The 22,731-nt window shown below is 40.6% G+C and overlaps 1 protein-coding gene and 1 long non-coding RNA gene across 3 annotated transcripts; one reads left to right on the top strand and one right to left on the bottom strand.

Moving 5' to 3' along the window:
- The first annotated feature begins 11 nt into the window (after window positions 1-11).
- On the top strand, window positions 12-4,958 carry LOC131583772 (uncharacterized). The gene is made up of 2 exons (XR_009278591.1): window positions 12-722; window positions 1,571-4,958. It is a non-coding gene; the product is annotated as an uncharacterized LOC131583772 (long non-coding RNA).
- Window positions 3,094-22,666, bottom strand: CHIC1 (cysteine rich hydrophobic domain 1). Of its 2 annotated transcripts, XM_058848206.1 has the most exons (6): window positions 22,487-22,666; window positions 16,076-16,130; window positions 9,536-9,691; window positions 7,873-7,929; window positions 7,628-7,687; window positions 3,094-6,929 (listed from the first exon to the last, which is right to left on the bottom strand). In XM_058848206.1, the coding sequence occupies exons 1-6, from the start codon at window positions 22,654-22,656 to the stop codon at window positions 6,879-6,881; spliced, it is 549 nt and encodes a 182-aa protein (XP_058704189.1). In that variant the 5' UTR covers window positions 22,657-22,666; the 3' UTR covers window positions 3,094-6,878. The 2 variants fall into 2 exon arrangements, with proteins under 2 accessions (XP_058704189.1, XP_058704190.1); XM_058848207.1 differs by lacking the exon at window positions 16,076-16,130 and having other exon boundaries at window positions 22,513-22,666.
- Between the last annotated feature and the right edge of the window lie 65 nt (window positions 22,667-22,731).

The raw sequence follows: 22,731 nt of genomic DNA, 5'->3' as shown, positions 1-22,731 counted from the left end.
ATTCTCCGATAAAACGGAGTCCTGAGCTTTCGGCCCCTCGCTAGGAGTGTCGCAAGGCTGAGGCGCCGCGGTTCAGCCGCGGAAAGGAGCGCGGCGTGCGGAGCAGAGCCCGTACGGCCGCTGAGGCGCGTCCCGCTCGGAGCTCCCCGGGAAGGGCGTGAGGGGCCCCGCGGGATTCCCGAGGAGGCGCTGGGAAGGGACGGGCAGCACAGAACGCCGCTCCTTGTCTCTGCCGTCAGCGCAATGCTCCCGAGCAGCTGCGGACACATTCGGGACTGTCTGGGTGGGGTTTGTGCAGCTCCTCGGTGAATGCTGAACTTCACCGCCTGAGGCTCCTTCTGCAGCTCCATCTGCGAGCTCCTGTTCGGAGCATCACCCTCTCCTCTTCCAGAGCTCTTAACTCCATCAGTACCACAGGGAAACTTAGAGAAAGCTGATTTTCAGCACTAAAGCTCACAAAACATACAGAGAATCACGAAGCAAGTTACCTTTTCCATGCACTAAACAGTGCTAGAAAAATCCCGGATTAAAATGTTCCCTTGTCTCCACCCTGTGGTTCTGCTGTGGTCCATTCCTGCTCCTTGTGCCCTGCTGGATCCTACCTTGGGAATGCTGAATGAATACTCACGCAGGAACTGGAATGGGAATTGGACATCCAAAACCCACCAGGAGCTGATGAACTCCCTGGTTTATAGCCATGGATCCAGGTTAACTCTACACAGGTGGGAAAGCCCTGCTCCCCAACGAGCCTCAACAGTGGCTTTTCCATTTCCCACTGTTTTCCATTTACAACAAAACCCAGAATTCCTCTTGACTTTCGCTGCTTTATTCACACTTCACTGTCAAAAAAGTCCAAGGATATCCCTTGTAGGAACCGTCTGGAGAACCAGTAGTTTTCAGTTACTCTTCCAGGCTTGCACACCATATAATTTACAGTAAATACAGATCAGTCATCACCTTTTGATTAATATTTGCCTTTTAATTTTAAATTCTTATTAGTCTGAGAGCTACTGTAATTCCTCTTTCCAGTTTTATTACCTATCCCATGGGACCAGCACTGTTGTTGAGAAGCGTTTCTTTTCTAGCCAAAATCTCATATTGGTTACCACTGAATACAAATATACAAACCTATTTCTGCAGAAACTTTAATTTACTGCTCAAGAAAGGCTACTATAGATGGTAAGGTTTACATAAAAGAATGTGAAATAAAAAGTGAATATATTGAAAGGATCATTATCTAAATGCATTCAGTGATTAAGGAAAATGTAGAATTCAGCAGTTTAGCCCAGACCCAAATCTGCTGTTATATATGTTTTATATATGTTATATATATGTTATATATGCTGTTAGCATGTTTATAAAAAAACAGATGTAAATCAAGCAAGTCCAAGTAGATTTGATCTCCCAGATAAACCACAACAAGGAAATTACTGATTCAGTCAGATGTAGAAATAATAGAAATATTTAAAGCAGGCCAGGGACTAAGTAAAAGGGCATTTATAAAATCATAAGCAAAATTCAGGCATCAAAACTCATCTTTCTAGTAAACTCATTTGTGTTAATTTTGCAGATTGAACCAGCTTGTGACAAACACTTTTTATAGGAATCCAAGGTGAACTGGAGGACTGGGAGGACACAGCAATGGAAATATTGAGAGATTCACCAGTACAAAGTGTCAGATGCTGAGCCTGGACTGATGATGAGTGTCTGCAGGGAACTTGTATAAACTGCAAGTGGCTGAAGAGAAACAGCCCCAGATTTATCACAGAACATCTATGAATCAGAAATACAATACAGCCACTAAGGAGACAAATGTGATCACTCAAATTTAATGGATCACATTCTTTTCACACAAGAGAGGGAACTATCAACACTGAAATAAATACCTGGCGCCTTGGCCATGAGCCACTAACTGGAATATTGTTCCTGGTCACTGCTATTCAAGGATAATTAATTCAAATATATGCAAGCAGGATGAACAGAAACAGAACTTTGGTTTTGAGAGGAGGCTAACATTTAATTTGGTCTAAGGAATGAAGGGTTTAAGTCTCTCCAAGCTTCACTAGAAAAATAAACTCAGCTAGAACAGCTCAAGTGATGACAGACGCAGCATTATAAATACACTGGCACAGACACCACAGCAAAACTGCTCTACCAACAGGTCTGAGACTGCCTTCCAATAGAGCCAGGGCCAAACCCCAAATATCCTTAACACAGGCCTTTGCTGCTAAATCTGGACAATTCCATTTCCTCAACCCCCTGAGGGATTAACTCCTGACTCAGCCCCTCATCCCCATTTTGGCTGAACACCCCAGTAACATTCCCTGCAGTTCTCAGCCAACATCCAGTATCAGCTCTGCCGCTCCTGGGTTTGCCCAAAACAACTTCCAACAAAAACATTGCACGTGCCCCTTTCAGGAATGTGTGCTTTTCCCTCAGGGATGAGCCAAAGGCTTTAGTTTAAGTCCTGCTTTCACAGCTCCAAAGGCAGGCTGGTCATGCACACAAAGGGCTGTGTTGTGCTGGGCACAAACCCCTCGGGAAGCCAGGGATTTGTTCACCCTCAGACACTGTCCCTGCTCAGGCTGGCTCCCTGTCAGGTGGGAGAAAACCTCTGCTTTTGGAGAGGAATGCTGCAGGGAGAGATTCCTTCAGGAAGTCCTACCAAAGGAGGAGCTGTGACCCCACCAACCAAATCATGGAAGGGTTAAGGTTGGCAAGGACTTCAGAGATCACCAAGTGCAACCATCAACCCGCAGCACCACCATGGTCACCACTAAACCACGTCCTCCAGGGCCACATCCACACGTTTTTCAACACTTCCAGGGATGGTGACTCCACCACTGTCCTGCCAGGAAGGTGGAGCACCAGGAAAATCAGATATGATGATCATTCTGCAGTTTTCATCTTTGGGAATCCTTCTTAAGCTTTCCAAGTCTTGTTATTTGAAGCAGGCAAAGCCCTGGCCTGGCTGTATCAGGTGTGTCTCATTTAGACACACCCCACCACTGCTGCCATCACACTAAAACACATCCACAGCGAAAGACACAGGAATTTTCCTTTTTTTTTTTTCCCCATAAACACATTGCACTATTCAAGGTTTTCATCTTTGAATTTAATTAAAGAAAAATGTCTCAAAGTGATGAAGCATGTCTGACTTCCAGCTTCTTTCAATGGCACAAGCCAGTGCAGTAAATTGTAGAAAGCAAGCTCAGTTAGAATTTTATTTTTCATTTAAAATAAAAAACAGAGAGAAAACTCTCCAGATGTGAGGTCCTGTTAAAAAAGTGGCTGTTCACTTGTAAACAGAATAAAAGTGTTAAGAACACAGTTTCATACAGCTTAAACAAAACCACTTTTCAGAAGCAATACAAGTATGTTACAACACCGTAAGAACACCAAAAGCAGAAAACAAAAGAATGGCAGAAGAATCACATAACATTGCTTACTAAAGAGATAAATAACTGATGGTGAATATTAATAGCTTGACATTTTTATTGCTCCAATGGTAGTGTGTTGACAAGAAAATGTAGTAAACTGTCAGTGGGACAATAATAAACATCAATTTATGGTTTTGCATATGAAGTTTTGTACCTATCACGAAAAACACAGGAACTTTTTCTTTTGCATTTATCAAAACCACACCAGATTTAATTTTTTTTTTTTTTCTGTTTTCAAGTCACCCATTTACAACTGAACCCACATTCTACCTAGACTTGGGTGTGCATGTTTGAACACTTTTGCGTTCCTCCTCTGGGAAAACACCTTTGCAGGAGCAGGTGGGGAATCACTGAGGAAAAGCTTTGATGCTCTGCCAGAGTTCTGCACTCCTTCAGCACTCTCTAGATACAAAACTTTCTAGATACAAACCCAAAGATTTCCTGGATAAAATTTTGAAGCAAAATTAGTGTCAACATGTTGATGTGAAGAAATAAACACTGATTTGGTAGACAGTAGCTGCTTTTAAAAATCTGCTGCAGACTCCCACTCCTGAGAGGGACCAGTTCCCTTTTCTCCTTCTCTGCACAATGGTGTTGGAACCAGCCAAGGCACTTTCTTTACCACTTCCACTCACTCTGCTGACATTCATCTGTTACACTGCTACAAATTCTGACAGATACCCTCCATGAACACTTCACCAACTCATGCTGATCATTTATTGTCAAAAATGAGATTTCCAGTCTTGGGAGACAGAATTACCTGTGTTCTTGTATTAAAGGACAGCCCAAGCAAAAAGAACCTGTGTACAGAGTTCACAGCAATTACTGCCAGCTGCCTTCACCTTGCAGTGAGCTATGAATCCTGTGTCTTTCACATGCAAATATAATACTGCTGCTGGTTTTGCATTTTAATGCAAATTTACCTACTTATTAAAACATGGAGCTTACTGTAAATGACAGGTTTGGCTCTGGTTCATTACCAGTTGCTTTATGGCCACATAATTAAATGTCAATTAAAACACAAAGACAAAACCCATTCATGGTTTGGAGACTGCACAATTAATAATTAAGGACAAATTAAAATGTATAGGATTTATGTACTTAGAATGTAAACTTTACAAATTAATATTATGTGCTTAAGTGTTCAAGGCCAGTTTGGATGGAGCTCTGAGCATCCTGGGCTAGTGGAAGGAGGGGGTGCAATGACAGGAGCTTTGGGGTCCCTCCCACCCAACCCATCCTGTGGTTCCATGGGAAGTGCCTGTTCTCCCACTTGGAAAAGTACAGGGAGAAAACAAGAGACACGTGAAGAAGAAAATCAGAACCTGCTGAGATTTCTTGAGGTTTTTTGCACAACAAAGTTCTGGCAGAACAGTAAGAAACTTCCATTGTTCTGTTAATTACTCCAGAAACTCGTTTGTCAGGGAAACCCAAGGAAATAATTGGGTGTGCCAATTCAGTTTTGGTTTACTCTGCCTTTTTCTGCCATTATTTTCTCTGCTTCCAGTTAACACTCATCCCCCCCAAAAAGGAAATAAATTGGAGACAACACTTTGCTTGGTTCTGCAATGGAAATCTGAGTTGCAAGGTGCAGCTAATGATAATTTCAAACAACACAGGAGGTTTTTATTCATGTCACAAATGCAATTACACATTTAGTTGTCACCAATCTACCAGTCAAACAAAGTTTCTGCTTTGAAATGTGCAGATTTCAGACTCTGAACCATCAGTCTGGGACTGGAAACAGCACAAACTTCCCTTTGAGTAACAACTTGCATAAAACTGGCCTTCTGTAAACACTGTGTACAAGGAATCTGACCTACTACAGGTATTAGGATGCAATGGTTTTACAAATACTGTATTTTAATAGCATATTGCAAACTGGAGAGATGCAAATACATTCAGAGGAAACCCCAAGTCACCCTGAAACTAAAAAGCAACTTGGGATGATGTTGCAGAGAGTCAAGATGCTGCAAAGAAATGCCTGGACACTGATAATGAAATCCACCACAACTTGCTGATGCTCAGTTATCTGCTGGGCTTTGTTTTTTCTAGTTAGGAAGGGCTGGGAACTTGCAACAATTTCCATTTGCTTTCTTTTATTGAGTGCTCTTGCTTAGGTCAGCCATTAGAGGAAGTTTTTCTACAATGACTTCCCTTCCTGAGATCAGGCAAACAGGGAAGAATCCAAAATAATACTGAATTCCACAAGGCTTTCCTGGCTTTCCAGACAGTGCCTGACTGCCAAAACATATTCAGGAGCCCTTTCAACTGCTGCACTTCCTCCCCTCAGCATGTTTTAAAACTCCACTTTGACTGAGATAAAACCTATTTCCACTGGAAGGGACTTCATGTCACTTAACTGTAAAAATGCTGAAGTACAACCACACCACAATAATGACAAAGGTGCTACTTCAGCTTGGATTTGGCTCTTCCTCATTTTTCTCCTCTGTAACAAAGATCTCTGATTTGAGGTTAATTTTACCTGACTTCAAAACAAAATAGAACTTAACAACCATATATTCCTCACTTCAGAAGAGACTTTAGGGTATTTTGTTAATAGCAGCTGCCATCTACCCCACAAAGGCAGCTGCTGCAGAGGTGAAGATTTCAGCTTTGTATTTCAGGTGCTGCAAACACCACCTGAAATAGTTTTCAAAATAAAGACAGAAATGCAATGCATTTTTCATCCATTCACTAAACAAAGTGCAACTGAGCCCTACACATCTGACATATGTACAAACTCTTTATGGCTTTCCCATAAAACCAGCGTGGGTGGGGCTGTACAATCCCAGGGGAACGAGCACATGGAACAGATGCTGGGGGACTGTTGGCAATAGAGTAAGAGCTATAATACATTCTGTAAACCTTGGCATACCACACTTTACATAATGCAAATATTTACAAATCCATAGTGGGTAAACTAATGAAACCCCCCTAAATGTAAATGATGATTTTGCAAAGTGCAGGACAAAACCAGTGCTGTTGATTGCAAGTTCTATGCAAGCAGGTTCTACTAAAATCATTACTACTGGAGTTTACCTGGACATTCCTACTGAGGGTTTCTAGGATTGCAACACTTAGGATGAAATATAGGATGACACAGCTTTAGGATGCACGTTGGAGGACAGCAAAGAGAGAAATTAATAAGGCAGCATGCTCAGAACAAGTTTAAGCAGCACTGATGTTAAGATCCCTAGTGGCAACTCTATCAGTTACTGGTAATGTTAAAAATTCAGAGTGCAACATAGAAGCCTCATTTAACATAAAAAAATGTGCAAATTGTTCTCTTCTTAACAAAAGAAAGTAACAGCAAGGAAGATTTCTACTGAAGAACATTTTTAAGTCACAGCAAAGTAGACCATCTTCTTTCCAAAATCATCTACAAGGCACTAAGGGTAGAAAATGACAGGTAACATGAAAGACCAATGTTGTTCCTCAGTCAGGTCGAAATATGGGGTATTTTGGTAAGAACTCTATTAATATTACCTGTTGAAGAAGGGAAAAAGACAAGAACAGAAGACAGTAACCAAAAAGTTCAAAGTTTCAGCACAATTTCCATGAACATTAGCTAATTCATAAAACTAAATGTATCTGAGATAGTCTGTGAGGAGGGAATGTTCCCCAGGGTAACAAAGCAGAGACTCCAGTCATTCTGAAATAGAGGGATTCTGGGTGCTTGGCTTTTTTTGGGGGTGGATCTCTTTCTCCAAAGCCTAAATAACCTTCACAGCTACATGTTAAAGTGGATAGGGGAGTGGCAGAACCACAGAAATAATTGAAATTCTGCTTTTCTAGAAGGTCTGTCTTGTTTACAACCATGTGAAATTTAGAGCTGGCAAAAAAAAAAACAAACAAAAAAAACCCCACCAAAACAAACCAAAAACAAAATCACAAAAGGTCCAACTAAAAAAACACATTACTATAAAGATGCAATATTTCTGCAAAATTATTTGAATCAAAGGAATTATGGATACCACTGGAAAAGGTGGATAATTAAAGAACTGCAGACTGGTGCTGGTGTGGGAATCACTCCAAGGCAGAAAGTCCCAGTGGGCATCCCTCATTCCAAATTACAGACCAAACTGCACATTTGTCTGGGAGATCTCTTTGCACAGGGTCTCTAAGGATTTCCTCTAATAAATCACAGTTCTGTTGAACAGCAATAAGTAACAAGCAATACTCACATATTCCATCATATTGCTAGTTTCACATTTCCTTTTACTCAGCTTCCAGTGCAAACCAAGCTAAGGAAATAATTAACAAAAAATCCGAATTACCTTGGATGGGTAATGCAACAAGCATTAGCAACACTGAATTATCAGGATCTATTATTTAGGATCAGTATAAAATATGGAATTATATCAAGACTGTAAAATCTTTCATTGCCAGTATTATTAAAGCTGAAAAAAAACAGATACTCTATTCTTACCTTATGATATAATCTGTTATTTTCCCATTCTAATAACTTCTGAATTGATCTTCTAGTCTAGAAAGGAAGGCAGAAGTGTATCAGAAATGGTTCAGCAGTCTCATCCAGAAGGATCTCACTACTGCATTTCTGGCTAAGGTTAATTTATAGTAAGTTAAATTTTATAAAAGTAGAACAAAGCAAAGAAGAAATAAATGGAAATTATATCACTTCAACTTTCCACTTTTTTCAAGAAAAGAAACACTCAGATGTTTTTTGTTAACTTAGAATCACTGGAAAAATCTCTAAGATCAAGTCCAACTTAGGCCTGTGACTTTTCCAGAGTTCATTTAGTTTGTAAGAGATCCTTTTGAACTTGGTGTTTTTACCTCCCACAGCCAACAAAACACTCTCCCAAATTCTCCTGGCCAAATCCTGCACTCATTGCAGGTGTTCTGCTGAAAACACACATTTCCATACATTTCATTTCCAGATTTTGCTAACAGAATCGTGATTTGGATCTCAAAAAAAACCCCTCACCACCAAACCCCAGTTGACAACAAATTCTTTTCAACTCTTGGCTACCAAATGTGTCCTTCATGTTCTGCTCTTTCCATGACTGTGGAGAGGAGATGATTTCTCAAGTTTCAGTGATTTTTGAAGGACACAAAAAGACAGCTGTGTTGATCCTGCATGGTATACATTTAATTTTAATCACTGCATGATTGTTGTCACCCTCACACACCCATGGAAGTGCCATCATTTTCCCTACCTGGGGCACATTCTCTGTAGCCTTGAGGATTTCATATAATTAATACCACACCCCCACATTGGCATTTATTTAGATTTTCACTGGTACAGGGATATTAAAAATGGCTTTACAACTGCAAATATTCCTTTTGTATCTCTCAGGCATAAATCTCTGCAATAATTATGTTTTTAAAGGCAGTTAAAATTAACTAAAACAAGTCCTGTAACTTTTTAGTGATGCAGCTTCAGTGATGAGCACTTCAAGTTAAGACATTAATGTGCTTCCTCAATATTTACTACTGTGATAAATCAATTCCCAAGGTAAATCACAGAGGTAATTGAGATCATGTTTACCTGGTATTACTAAAGTGCTTTTCAAAATTATTACTTTGGACCTCCTTACAGGAGTGGTCAACTCTCTATTGAGGGTGAAGTCTTTAGAAAATAAATTTGTATTTGTTCTTAACAGAAACAGCACAGTAAAATATGGCAAATAAACCCCAGCTGATATGTTATTGTGTCTATTGCATATAAAAAAGTGATTTTTAAATTTGAAAAATATTTATTTGGGGGGTGGAGGGAGTGGGGATGGTGGGTGTGAAGAGGAAAAGGGATTTTTCAGTCTAATTCTGCTACTCTGTGAAGGGTAAGTTCTGCACTCAATTCTTAGACCTTGAGAAATCCTGGAAATTTAAGGTATCATATATTTCATCCTGTCTGAACTGAGATGAGATCAGCTATTCTTAAATCTATTAAGTGAGCTGGTAATTTGGTGTCATTTCAAATATATTTTATTTTCTAAGGTGGAAACCAGAATAACCTCTTGAATGTGAGGCCAAGCCATGATTTTAAAATGGGGACGATTATTATGAACAGTTATTTAATCCTACCAATAATTAAAAAATCCACAGATTCACATGAAACATGGACTCACTCTTTTGTTAAGACAGACCACGGGCCACAGGCTGCAGCCCAGAGTGCAGCAGCAGCACAGGCAGCCACAGAGCAGCCACTTCACATTGACAGGGAGGTTCTTCCTCAGGCAGGCGTTCACTCGGCTGATGCTGGTCTTGAATTCCTCAGGGGCCACCTGCAACAGAAGGGCTCAAATTCAGGGAGAGCCAGAACAGGTGTATTTTCTCAGAAATTGCCTCTACAGGTTAAAATGAAACAGAAAATTACACAATCTTCTAAAGCACTGGTCACCCAGTGAGCATGAAGTCATTTTCCTGCAACAAATTCATTTCTGGTGCGTGCGCTGCACAAACCTGAATTAAAAAGCCAAATATCTTTTAGATGAGCAGCCTCATCCATATTCATTGCACCAGTAATTAATCAATGAATGTGACAACACAGTGGGCCCAGACAAAATCAGAACTGGGACACAGCTGGGCAATACATGCACTGGCTACACTGAGCAAAAACATGGAAGAATGACAGATCTCTGCTTTCCAAAGGAATGTGGGAGCTTTCCAGTAAAAACCGGCATCACAGAAAGGGAGAACACTGTCCAAATTAATGTCACACCAATCTAAGTCTACACTGTGCCTGGGTGAAGGCTCTGTCCACAAATAACTTCCTGAAGTGGCCCATACTGAAGCCACAACTTCCCTTGTGGCTGCTTCCTGAAACAGGGAAGCCTAGAAAGAAATACACGGGATTGTATTTAAGGCAGAGCAATGCAGGGTTAGTAATAAACCTACTTACTGGAAAGTAGCTTTCTGAAATGAAGGAATAAGCATTTTGTATCTGCATTGCCACTGCACTCACAGTGGAGCCCCCACTTTGTATCAGAAAGAAGCTCTTTTCTCCAATAACTGCATTTCTCACCTACTCACATACCCCAAATCCCTCACCTCCCTCCAGAATCCAAGTCACTTCCATCTGACAAGTCAAACATGGATTTGAGGCAGTGACTCCAAGAGGACACCCTTAACTCTGACACAATCCAGCATTCAAATACACAAAGCAGAGAAGATCAGGAGCAATAAGAGACTTGACCAGGCAGGTAGAACTCAGAACAGTTGAAATCCCCATCTCTCCCACCTACTTGCCATGTTGATGCAAATCCCCCAGAGTGAGTCTGTACACAAAGCTTGAACTGCTCCACAACCCCCAGCCAAGCAAGCCCAACTCTGCTCATCTGACTCTGCAAACAAGGGCAGCAACACCAACAAAAGTTCATTTAATGACAAAGCTCCTTTCCAGCAGGGGCAAAGCCACGGGGCAGGAAATGGAGAGGACCTGACGCTGCTGCTTCTGCCTATTGAGCTGAATTCTTTAAAGCATTGCAGGGAAGGGAGTAAATAAATACAACATCTGTTTCCTGGCCATTCAGGTCACCAGACATTAGAGTCAGGGGGCAGCTGGGCTTGCACACAAGCCAGGCCTACAGTTAATAACATCAGAACATAATTTAAGTGTGAATATTTTATAGAAAGTATTAATAAATACAGAAAAAGTAATTATTTTGCCCCCCTCCCATATTAAGTAGATTGTTTTGTTTTACATCTACAAATGAAGTGACAAAAAAAAATTGTCTGTTTTACAAGAGATACCTTAGTTTAAGGAAAAAAAACAAAAAAGAAAATGGTCAAAGAAACCCTCTGAGATCCTTTGTACTGGGATATCTGCAATGAAAAAAATCCCACTGTAATGTGGCAAACTATCCTGTGCTTGCATGTTTCTGGAACAAGGTTTTATGGATTTCTTTGCCAGTGCCAGATCTTGAATTGGGATATAACAAATACCAGATGCACATGAGCAAAACCATTTTAATCCTCTCCGTGGGAGAGTGTTTTGTAGGAAAGAACATCTGGGCTGGTGGTTTGCAGTAACTTCAGACAGCTGCTGCAGTCACTGCCTCAAAGCAAACTGAGATTCCTACATTAATTGGCATTCTCAACTCCTAAAGAAGTTTTCATGGGCCTCATATTTATATATCTACAAATGGCACTTCCTTTGATAAATCTTTTAGAATTTTACATTCTATTTATGTGAAATATAAAAATAAGTAATTGGTTGTTTTTTTTCAGAACCCATTTATACTTTTGTATTGAGACTCCCTAAGAAAAGAGAATGTTTCCTTTTCCTTCAGACACAAAGTTTACTGGACCTTTACAACAACACAGCCCAACCACCAAACCCAGCTGAACAAACCTGCCAAAGACAATGGAATGGCACAGCCCAGAATTCAGTTTAACAAGAATGACCCTTATCAGTGGTAACATCCAACACAAAGAGAACTCAACCAGATCCTCAGATCACAGCTGGAAGAAAAATTTGGGACCTAAAAAGAAAGCACAAGGAGATTCCCTGTAGCTGTGGTAATTTTTAGGGAGCCACTGTTCACGTCAGGTTAACATGCTCCTACATTTTAAGATGAAAGTTGAAGTACTCTTCTTCCTGCAGAGCAAATGGCTAAACCAGAAACCAACTTTGGATGCCATTAAGCAATAGAAAATTCACATTTTAGGAATCCTGGTGTGATATTTACCTTAATATAATATTATCAAAGTACCACTACCTGCTAACTCACCAAATATTTTCAGGAAAAGGTGAATCTCTTGGCTACAACATAAGATGAAATTACTTAAGATGCTTTTGACTAACCCAAACTATTGGATTGTTTCTGCCTTTAGGAAATGGAATCACAAACATTTCTGTCAATAATGACACATCTTCATCTGAAACTAAAGGAACTGGAGATCAAGATAAGCCTCATGTTGTGATAAACAGAAGAAATCACAATTTTGTTGCTCAGTTTACAGCTCAGTGATAGTTAAGCTTTGTTACACAGTGATTAAGAACAAAATACCTGCAAATAACTGTTCTAATCTAATAATGAAATGGAATCCAAATGAAAGTCACCAGAGAACTGTTGATTTTCTGACACAATTTTAACTCTTGCCTTCTTGCAGGTACAGCTTTTGAAAGGTGTATGTGAAGGGGCTGGTGTATTCCAAACAAACAGAATTAACACCTCCTCCTGCACAAAGACAGCTCCCTAAGAAAAGCTAGTTTTGAGTAATTCTGGAAATCTCTTGGAGAGTTTGTGTCTGGCTCTTGAAAAGAATGAGATAAGCACTTTGCTCCTGGCTGTGCTGTACACCTTGGGAAGGGACATTAGCCCCTTTTAGGAGGGAAAAAACAAAAAAACATAAAAGGAAAGGAGGGGGTGTCATAATATTTTACAACAGGATGCAGAGGATCTCCAAACACAGGAAGGGAGCCAGTAAGGCCCAGCAGGCCTGATCTTCCTCCTTCAATCACCATGATCAGCAGCCCTATCAATCACACGGCACAATGGCACCACAATGCCCAGCCCTCACTTTATGGCTCACATTGCCCTGCACTGCACACTCCTCTCTGGGCAGGACCCCTTTTGTCTCAAGATCAGAGCAAGAAATTCCACTTTTCTCCTTAAGGATCACTGCCCCCATCATTTTCTGGTCACCTGGAGCAGTGTGTGCTATTGTGCTCCATAACATAGAGAAAATTTTGTTAAAAGCTTGTTTAAGAGAATTAATAATCCTGCAAAACCGCAGCACACAGAATTTAAATTTAACCACCGTTCCAATTTAGGCCAAGGTCCAATTACATTATTAAAAGTTAAATATTGCCTCTGTATTAAGTGTAGTCAAATCTTTTCTTATAATGTTCCATTGAAAAGAAGCCTGGCTCAGGATTTACAAACCAGGTGAGTTTATGTCTCATCCTGCAAGACAAATATTAATCCAGCTGAATTAGCTAGGCCAAACATCTGACATACCTGGGATCTTTCTTTCCTTTATTATTTTATTGTCTATGCTTTACCCTTAAATGTACACATTCACTCTCCCAAGGAAAGCAACAAATTAAGTCTCAATTAAACACTGAAGATGTAATTACAAGCACGTAGCTCTAGGCTAACCTACAACAGCTATGAAGTCTGTGTAAAAACAGGGAGACTGGGAAAATGGGTGAAGGAGGAGGGGGATTGCAGATTTCAGAAAATCAGGTTGGCTGCCATCATTATGTGGATAGGCAAACTGAGGGCAGGAAGCTTAAGTAAATTACTGACAAAAGAATGTGGCATAAATCCCAAAAGTTTGTGCTTCTGGGAGGAAGGTGTAGCTACAGAGTTTTCTCTAATTAGGATTTTTATCCTGCTTTAAAAACTTGCATCTTTTACACCTGTATTAATTCAAAAGAAAACCAGTATCACTGAGAACTCCATCAAGCCCACCTAAAGGTTTAATCTCTTACACTCCATTAGCAGATGAGATTTATTATTAATGGCAATTCACAGGGGACAGCAAAGCCTTAAACTTAATGTTACACAGGCAATATGAATAAACTATGACATTGTCTTAGAGTAGCTGAGGACTAATGCAAGTTCAGAGTAAATATTGTAATCCCAATTTGTAAATATAAACAGTCACTGTTATTCATAAATTTTGATTTCATAAAAAGCAAAAAAATTACATTTTAACAACAGAGGTTCTTAAGTGAGGTCTCAGTTGACTACTATACTGATTATTGTGAATTATTTAACAGGGTATTTGAAGAAAAACTTCTTACTGAAAAAAATGACTGAATTTTCATTTTCAATAGGGATTAAGATGACTGACTGCCTCAGCCAGAGGAAGAAACAGATTCTTTATTTCTTGCAATTGACAAAAGTATTAAAAACCAAAAGTCCCACAACTGTGGTTTTTAATGTCTTTCATGGCAGTGTGTGCAGGCAGGAAGAAAAATGTGTTTACTATCTTGTTAGATTGGTGTTCTCCCCTGACAAAAAGGAATTCATTTCCTTGCTCAGAAAGCCCCTCAGATCCACAAGATAACACAATATATAGATTCTCACCAGAGGAGCATCCTTATATACAGCAAATCCCTGCCCATGCCACTCCTGTAGCACTGATTACAACCAACAAAAAGGAACAAAAAGGGTAAATGCCAACAGAAGAACTTCTTTCCTTTCTTTGCTAAATTAAGTCCAAGCACTCAAGTGAACTTTAAATTAAGCTTTTGTTCACTCTCTATTTAACAAGAGCAGGATAATCAAGTGGAAAATGTGACAGCCACTGATGCTGGTATTAAAAACTGTAGACCTGGTTGCAGGTTTGTTTTTTAATAAACCAAATATATTTTACAGAGACAGAAAGAGATGAAATTATATAATTAAATTTAGTTTTAACATTTCTTGCCTGATATTTTCTACAGGCTTATTTATAATAAACTACAATTTGAGTAAAAGAACATAAAATTGTTTTTTCCAAAATGCATTGTGGCTGTTCAGTGATCAGAAAGAGCTTCTCAGAAAAGAATAAGCCTCAGACAAGGTGGTGAAATGCAAAGTGTTGTCAGCAGCCCTCACACTGGAATCAGTAGGATTTGTCTTTCTGAGCTCAGTGAGATCCCAAAACAAGGGCAGAATTCCCAGGCTGATTTTCAGCACCCCAAAAACTCCAAGCAGAACCTGCTTTTCAGGGGTACTGCTGTCAGAACAGCTGGACAACCCAACACAAGGATTTTATTCATTGTCCTCTGGTGTGAAAATGCAGGAGGAGAGAGCCCAGATGGATCTGGCAGAAGCAGGAGCAACCATCCAGCTGTGTTTAGTGAATTGTTGGTATGACTCAACCTCTGCAAGGGGCTGCAGAGGGAGTGGAGCTCTATGGGATGACATGAGACAAAGTAGAAAGAGCCAAATAAACTTTTTTTTTCCTAGATTCTGGAAAAGATACACGAGGGGGATATAAATCAAAGCAAAAACAAAGCACTAGAGAGGGAAACAGCAGGAGGAAAAAAAATCAAGAGAAAAAGAATGAAGCAATTAAAAGATTAAAAAAAATACAATTACAAAAATAATTTAAAACTAAGAATTTAGTGAAGATTGAATTAATAGCCACAAATTACAGTTTCTTACATTTGCAGTAAGTAAAATGACAGGACTCCAGAGAAAGCAAGAGAATTGTCACCACTAATTTTCAGAACTAAGCAGTATTTGTGAAAATGTACTAAAAACCTATTTAATTTGTAGATTTAACACTATGTAGATTTAACACTGTTCTGTAAAGCTTCAGATAAAACAGATTCACTTCCTGAGATTTGTCTAAACAAACTCAAGGCTTGTCAGGCATACTCAGAAGAGAGGTCTAGTACTTGTACTGATTTAATTCACCCAGGAGGGAGCACAAACTCCAGGTATTTAAAAAGCAAGGTTAAGTGAGCGTTGCTTTCATGTCTGCATGGAAACAGTCGGATCCATGGTGAGCTTTGCTGGGTTTGGAATGTCAATAATGATAACAACCACTGCAAATCCTTCCTTCTTGCTCCCAGCTACACTGAGGGACTGGGCAGCGAGCAGCTGGGTCACACAGGCCACAAAGAACACTTTTTAGTGGGTTCATGCTCAGGTACCCAACACAAAAACCACTGGATGCACTGGCTCTTCCCATTGAAAAGAACAGTTTAATCTCACACTTACCTTCCCTGTCAGAACAGAAGGAAATTCTGTATCAAACTTGTTGCTCAAGCCAAACCTTGAAAACAAAAGAGACAAACAAAATATATTCCACCTAACTTATTTTGTTTCCCTTAATAAAAAAAATGTAATAAGAGTTTTTACTTTAAAAAGAAACCATTGTTCATTTCTTTTGCCCTTACATTTGCATTATTTCACGAGCTTTTGACCTAAGTTAATATAAGGTCTCGTGTACCATTCAGTCATTTCCAGACAAACACAGCTTGGTGCCTTACTTCAGTACCTGCAGAAGTGCAAAAATTCTTTTCCAAATGGATGGCAGCAAGTTTCAATCTTTGATTTCTGTAAGAAAAAAATCCTCCAGCTATGAAATCCCAGGTTCAACAATCCTTTTACTTTCTTATACATGCAATTGTTCCACATGCAGTGTTTTAAGGAACCCGTTCATCATCTTAGAAATTTATAACCATGTGGTTTTAAAAACTTCCTTTGGGCTATGTTAAGGTACCTCATGCAAAATGTGCAAGAGCCCACACAAAGGACAGTTTTACAACAACTATGAACTTCAGGAAAATTAAGTTTTGGGTACCATTGTGACCACTCTTCACTGAAATGTTCTGGGGTTTGAGCAAAAGGTTTTCATTATAACCAGGCAAAGCTCCAGGGAGCTGGATTTGGCTTTGGATTTGGAATAAGTTACCACTTATTCCAAAACTCCTGAACCTTTAAAATTCAGTATTTTAACAAAATATAGCAGCAGCTGGCCCTCAGCTACAATCTGTATGTTTGATGAAAGTTAAATGTATTGTACATCAAGTCAGCTCTGCTAAACTATCTCCTGAGTATCTGTAAAAAAAAATCAAAATACCTGAAAGAATCACTGCCAAAAAGGAGAACACAAATACATTTGGTATTGAAGGAGCTCTTGAAGAAACAAACTTTGCTTTTAGTCAAACTGACACCTGCCACACTCCAAACTGGTCCTCTGTAGGAACACCAGTATTGCTGAAATATCACAGAACTGTGGAATGGTTTGGGTTGGAAGGGATCTTAAAGGTTCCAACACCTTTTCCTGGACATCAGTGCCCATCATTATATCACACATCCACACTCCTGTGCACTGTGTAATAACCCAGATGACCCAAACTGACAATAGAAATTGTTCAGAGGTAACAAAAAGTCAAATCAACCTTAAAGAAGAGAGAGGTAGAACAGAAGAGCTTGTGCTGTCTCTAGAAATCCAGAAACCGAAATGTCTGGCAACAACACTGGTGAAGTTCAATCCAGTCCTCTGATGAATAATTTAAGTTAGAACCTCTTGTAAAGAGCAGCAGTTGTGTAAAACATTACTAAAAACCCCAAACAGTAAAACCAGTAGGATTTTAGGCAAGCACAAAGGTTACTAATATAGCACATTTCCATTCTCTTTGTAATCTGGCAAGTCAGCCTCCACATTTTGTACCTTTTCTTTTTAAGCCGAAATCTTCCAGGTTTTGTAATGCTATATATTTAGTTTTAAGGAAGCTGGGAGAGCAATGAAGTAGTCTTTTCAGTCTTAAAAAAAAAGACTAAAATTATAAAGCACATTCACAAGCTTGCTTTGAGGAACACAGACTTTTCTATGCATCAGCAATGGAACAGCCTGAAATGATCACAAAGTAGGAGCAATCAGACAACACAATAAAAGAACTACTGGAAAATTCAAGAATTATTTATTCTACCCATATAACAGACCAATTCCACTAAATCATGCCAAAGGTCCACCTTGTCCACAACACTGATTCTTACAGTGGCCAGGAGCAGAAGCTTAGGAAACAGCAAAAGAAATGAAAAAAAAAAGAGCCGATATGTACCAGGCTACTCCTCAGAGCCCTCCTCTGACCTTCAACAATTCAGAGTTCAAACACTTCCTAAGCCACAGGTAGTGTCTTTCATCCCACTGATCACATACACTCATTAAAATTCCCACTGCATCCAAATTTCCATAAAGAACAAGACAAATTAGTGTTTTCTGATTAATAAATCTGATTAGGAATGCAAGATCACAGTATGTTTTGGGTTAAATTTCAAAGCTGATGTCAGGAAACACATTAAAACCTCCAAATTTTTATTAGTTGCCAAAACACTCCCTTCAGTTGCAGCACATCCAGGAAACCTGAGTTACAGAGAAGCATCTCTCACACTGACACATGTGAGTGGCTGAAGAATATAACTTTGTTTTAACTATCCTTTAAATACTGTATTCAGTCAGAATCACTGATGGCCCTTAGCATAGTTTTACTAAAATATCTCTAGAAGTTTTACAGACTATTCTGTGATTATTTACTACAGGATTTAGAAACATTAAATTCCTGTTAGATGGAGCAGAGGGGTGTCTCAACAACCAAATAAAATAAAAAGATTGAAGCAGGATGTTATACAGTTGTACAACTTTGTGAAAGTACTGAAGTGTTATTGGAATCTTTCATGCAAAGAAGTTAAAATCTAAAATCTTGATCAACAGGCAATTAACTTAATTAGATTTCCTACAACAGATCTAGCATGAGCAGGCCTATGAAATCTTCCAAAACTCAGTATATTTAAGAATCACTATAACATCAATTCCAGTAGCTATCGTTTAAGTCATTTAGAACAGCAGTTGGTGGTGATTTATTTCTGGGCCAGTTCTGTGACTCCTCAGTGCAAGCTGCCCAAAGTGTAACATTTAGAAATTCAGATCAGTCACCCACGTCCTTTGCACTTTTCTCACTGCATGACAAGTACCTCTAAAAGCCAGGCACTGTTTCCTAGAGGCTGCAATAGAACTAGGATGACCTCACTTGCCAGTTCTGCCCCTCTTTCTCTGTTCTCATGGATGGCATCAGACAAATCCCATCACCTCATTTTCCCCCATCTGTAGAGTGGTGAGAAGAACTTGTCCTAGGGAGCTATAATAAGAGAAATGCATAAATCCCTCAGTTAAAGGCTGAAATGAACATCTTGAATCACCAGTTGCAAACCTTACCTGCAACAGGTACCACAAGATAACGTTTATTATTTTACAAAGCAGGAGCTCAGGTTTTCTGTCTCCAGAACTGAAACATGAAGATTTTGGAAACGCATTCTTACATCTAGAAGAAGAAATATTTATAGGTGTTTTGCCTTTTTATTTTGACTTAAACCTCACCTCATTCTCATTTCTCCCACTCCAGTATTTATAGATAGTAATCAGCCTTACTAGACTGCACAAGTTAAACCTGTTTAGAGAAGCTCTCCAACCCCATTCGAGCACAGCTCCTTTCCCCACACCTAATCCAGGTTATGTTTAACCTCTCTGCAAGAGTGGAGCTCAGATCTTACTCTGCTCTTTATGATGTACCAGCTGAGCTTTGGCCAGCATTAGAGGGTAAAGATGACATTCCTCAAGAGCTCTGAGCTGAAATCTCCTTGAACATTTAATGTTTTCCAGTTCAGAACATTTTCCCATGAAGCCACCAGAAGTATCCAAGAATCTTTACCCATGGATGATGGTTTGGAAAATGAAGTTTTTGGTAATGAGTGGAAGGCTGAGGTCATTTGCTATTTTAAATATGTGGAAGGTGGAACAATACCAGATAATAATCAAATGTTATCTCAACTGGCTCTTCCCTCCCTTCCCCAGCTGATGAAAATAAACTTTGCATCAGCACCTGGACTGTGGGTCCCTGGGGCACTCCTACGGAAAACAGGATGGAGTACCAAAAGTTAGCTTCTAGCCAAAACCAGGTTTGCAGACTTCAGCAGGAAGCTGGCTACTAATGGCAAAAATATGTTTAATGGATATTTCATTACCTCATTACCATCCATCCACATGGGCTTAATGACATAGAAAAATTATAAATTTTATATAAATAAATATACAGATAAATACAACCCTATAACCAGGTTACAGTTTGGTTCCTGCTCTGGTTTTGGAAGTTATTGCCTTTCCTTTGCTAGGCATGACTCAGTCTTCACTACAAATGCCTGTGTGGAGATACTTGGATACAGCAAGCAGAGTCACACTGACTATGGGAGAAACAGCAAACAAGGTGTTTATACCTCATCAAATTGGAATTGCAGGAGAACAGGCATTTACTAGGACCTAGTACAAAAATTCAAAAGCTTTCAAACACAATAAATATGACGGAATTTTTTCAAAGAATCCTGGATAAGATGAATGTAGATTTTGCCAACTGTTTTTACACACATCCTCTCCAACTAAAATAAAACAAATACACTTTATGTGGTCACTCTTACCACACACAGGCATAGAAGGGCTAGCAAAAGTAAACTGGGAAAAGCAAGATCCTGCTAAATACCTTCAGAAAACTCTTGGAATTTATATTTAGTACCATTGGATACTGCAGAATAGTTACTCTGTTAGAGTGAGCAGCTCACTGACAAGGTCATAAGAATAAAAAGTCTCTTGAAAGAAACCAACAGTGATTGAATCTACCAGCTTGGGAGTTTCATAAGAGAACTGGGCATGAAAAGCTGAAGCAGATGACCCTGGAATTTGAGAGCTATCCCTTCTCTATACACCAAAAGTATTCAAGAAGGCCAGGGTCAGATGAGAAACAGGAGACATCTGAAACAAAAATCCAAGGAAAACAATGGCTTTATAAAGATAACTGGTTTTCTTTTTTTAATAATGCCTGACTTGTCAGGACAGACATTTTCATTAGCAGTACTCCAGACAGGTTCAGAAAAGAAACCCAAGTTTTCCAGGATGACGTCTCTCCCTTCAGTAACTGGAGCAGGCTGCTTCTGCAGCCAACTGATTTCAAAAGCAGCAGCATCTATGTGATCAAAAAGTGACACAGTTCCAACACACAAACTCTTTGGGAAGCAAACCAGTTCCCATTTAATACAGGGCTGGGATTATGTACTTCAGTGTCCAGGGTTTATTTGCATTTTATTGGTAACATCCAATAACTGTTTTTATCAGTACAAAATCAGGAGATTTAAAAAATACAGCATGAGCTGATAAAAGCTGCCTCCTACCATGCAGGTGGGTCCTGTTACAGGAAGAAAGCTGAGAGGGGTGGGAAAAAGGGAAAAGAAGTTGGATGGGGATTCAGCTCAGGTGGTTGCAAGGGCAGGTAGCTAGCTAAGGATTTCCACTTTACTGACAAGAGTGGGTTTTTTTTGATGTAGACATCACTAGTTCTTGGAGATGCTTCTCCCCATCCCAAAATGACACTGGAGCCAAGAAAGAACTGTAAATAACATCACTAACACACAAAAAAAGCATCACAGAAAGCAAAGCAGATGAGTGTGTAATGTTTTTTCTATTTCAGCACTTCAAATCAGGTAACTCCTAAGATGGGTACTTGGTATTCTGAGCACCTTGCTTGTGTTCCACCTCTCCTTTAGTCAGGCCAGCAGCTATTTGGGGTGAGGACACAAAAAAATTCCATCTGCACGAGCAAATGCATTGCAGTGCAGCAGAGCAACTCCCCACTGGCAGCAGCTCAATGCAACCCTGATCCAGGCTTCCATGAGGACACAGTATCAGATCCAACACCACTTCCCATGGGATGGGAGAACCTTCCCCACCCAGCGCTTTCGCTGCAGGGAGTTAGATCACACTGCACCTATTTACAGAGAGAAATGTGAATTTCACACAATCCAAAGACAGAGCCAAAGCAACACAAGCTTAGTGGGTCTCTGCAATACATAAATTTCAATACATCCCTCCTTGCCACAAAAATTAACGTGACAACCAACAACTTGTCAAGGATGCACTTGGTTCTATTAATTCTTCAGCTTGCTGGAGCAGGAATACTAAGAAAATCCCTATGAGTAAACATTACATATAAGGAAACACAGCTTGCTCGTCTTCTGTTCAACTGTTTAAATGAGCAGCAAACATTCTGGCTCACACTGTGTTCCAGTGATAAAAAGACTCAATCTAAACCAAACTCACAACTAAGTTTGGAGCAGATAAAGTACTGCACAGGCAGGAGCCTCCTCTGCAGTGCAGTGTGGGGGTTCCCCGGCTGAGCTGTGGCACACAAGGGTCACAGCGAGATGCTCTGAACAGGCTGTTCGTCCTCGCATCGCGTGGACTTTGCTTTTTATCTAACAAATTGTTTGGATAAAGAGGAGCAACCAGGGAGGGCTGCCAGGGCTGCGCTGCAGCCTCCGCAGCCAACAGCCAACTCCGGCTGTTCATTCACGGCTGGGGGTTTCCTCGAGCTACCGGAAAATACCCACGTTAAAAGCACAGCTCCCCTCACGGAGCAGGGGAGGGGGGCGCAGGGCTGCGGCTCTCGGCCCCGCGGGGCGGGAGGCTGGGGCCGACAGGGCCGGGGCACGGTGCTCCCGCTGCCCTCACCCCTCCCGGCTCTCCCGCCCGGCTCCACCGCCCCGCCACGCCGGCCCCTCACGCTGCCCCCGCTCCTTCCTTACACGGTGATGTGCCCGGCGCCCCGTACCGCTACGGGATCGGGCGCGTCGCGGGGCCGGGGCAGCTCCTGGCTCCGCACCACGGGCTCGGGCTCATCCTGCTCCTCCTCGTCCTCCTCCTCCAGCTCGTAGATCGTGTCGAAGTCCGCCATATTGGGCAGCAGGACGCTCATCGCCGGCCCTCCCGCCGCGCCTGCGCAGCGCGCGCCGGGGGCGGGGCCGCGCCTCGGCCCCAGCGGCGGGAGGCG

The sequence above is a fragment of the Poecile atricapillus genome, chromosome 12 (genome assembly GCF_030490865.1).
Source record: "Poecile atricapillus isolate bPoeAtr1 chromosome 12, bPoeAtr1.hap1, whole genome shotgun sequence".
NCBI classification, from domain to species: Eukaryota; Metazoa; Chordata; class Aves; order Passeriformes; family Paridae; genus Poecile; species Poecile atricapillus.
This window is presented reverse-complemented; position numbering and strand designations above follow the sequence as displayed.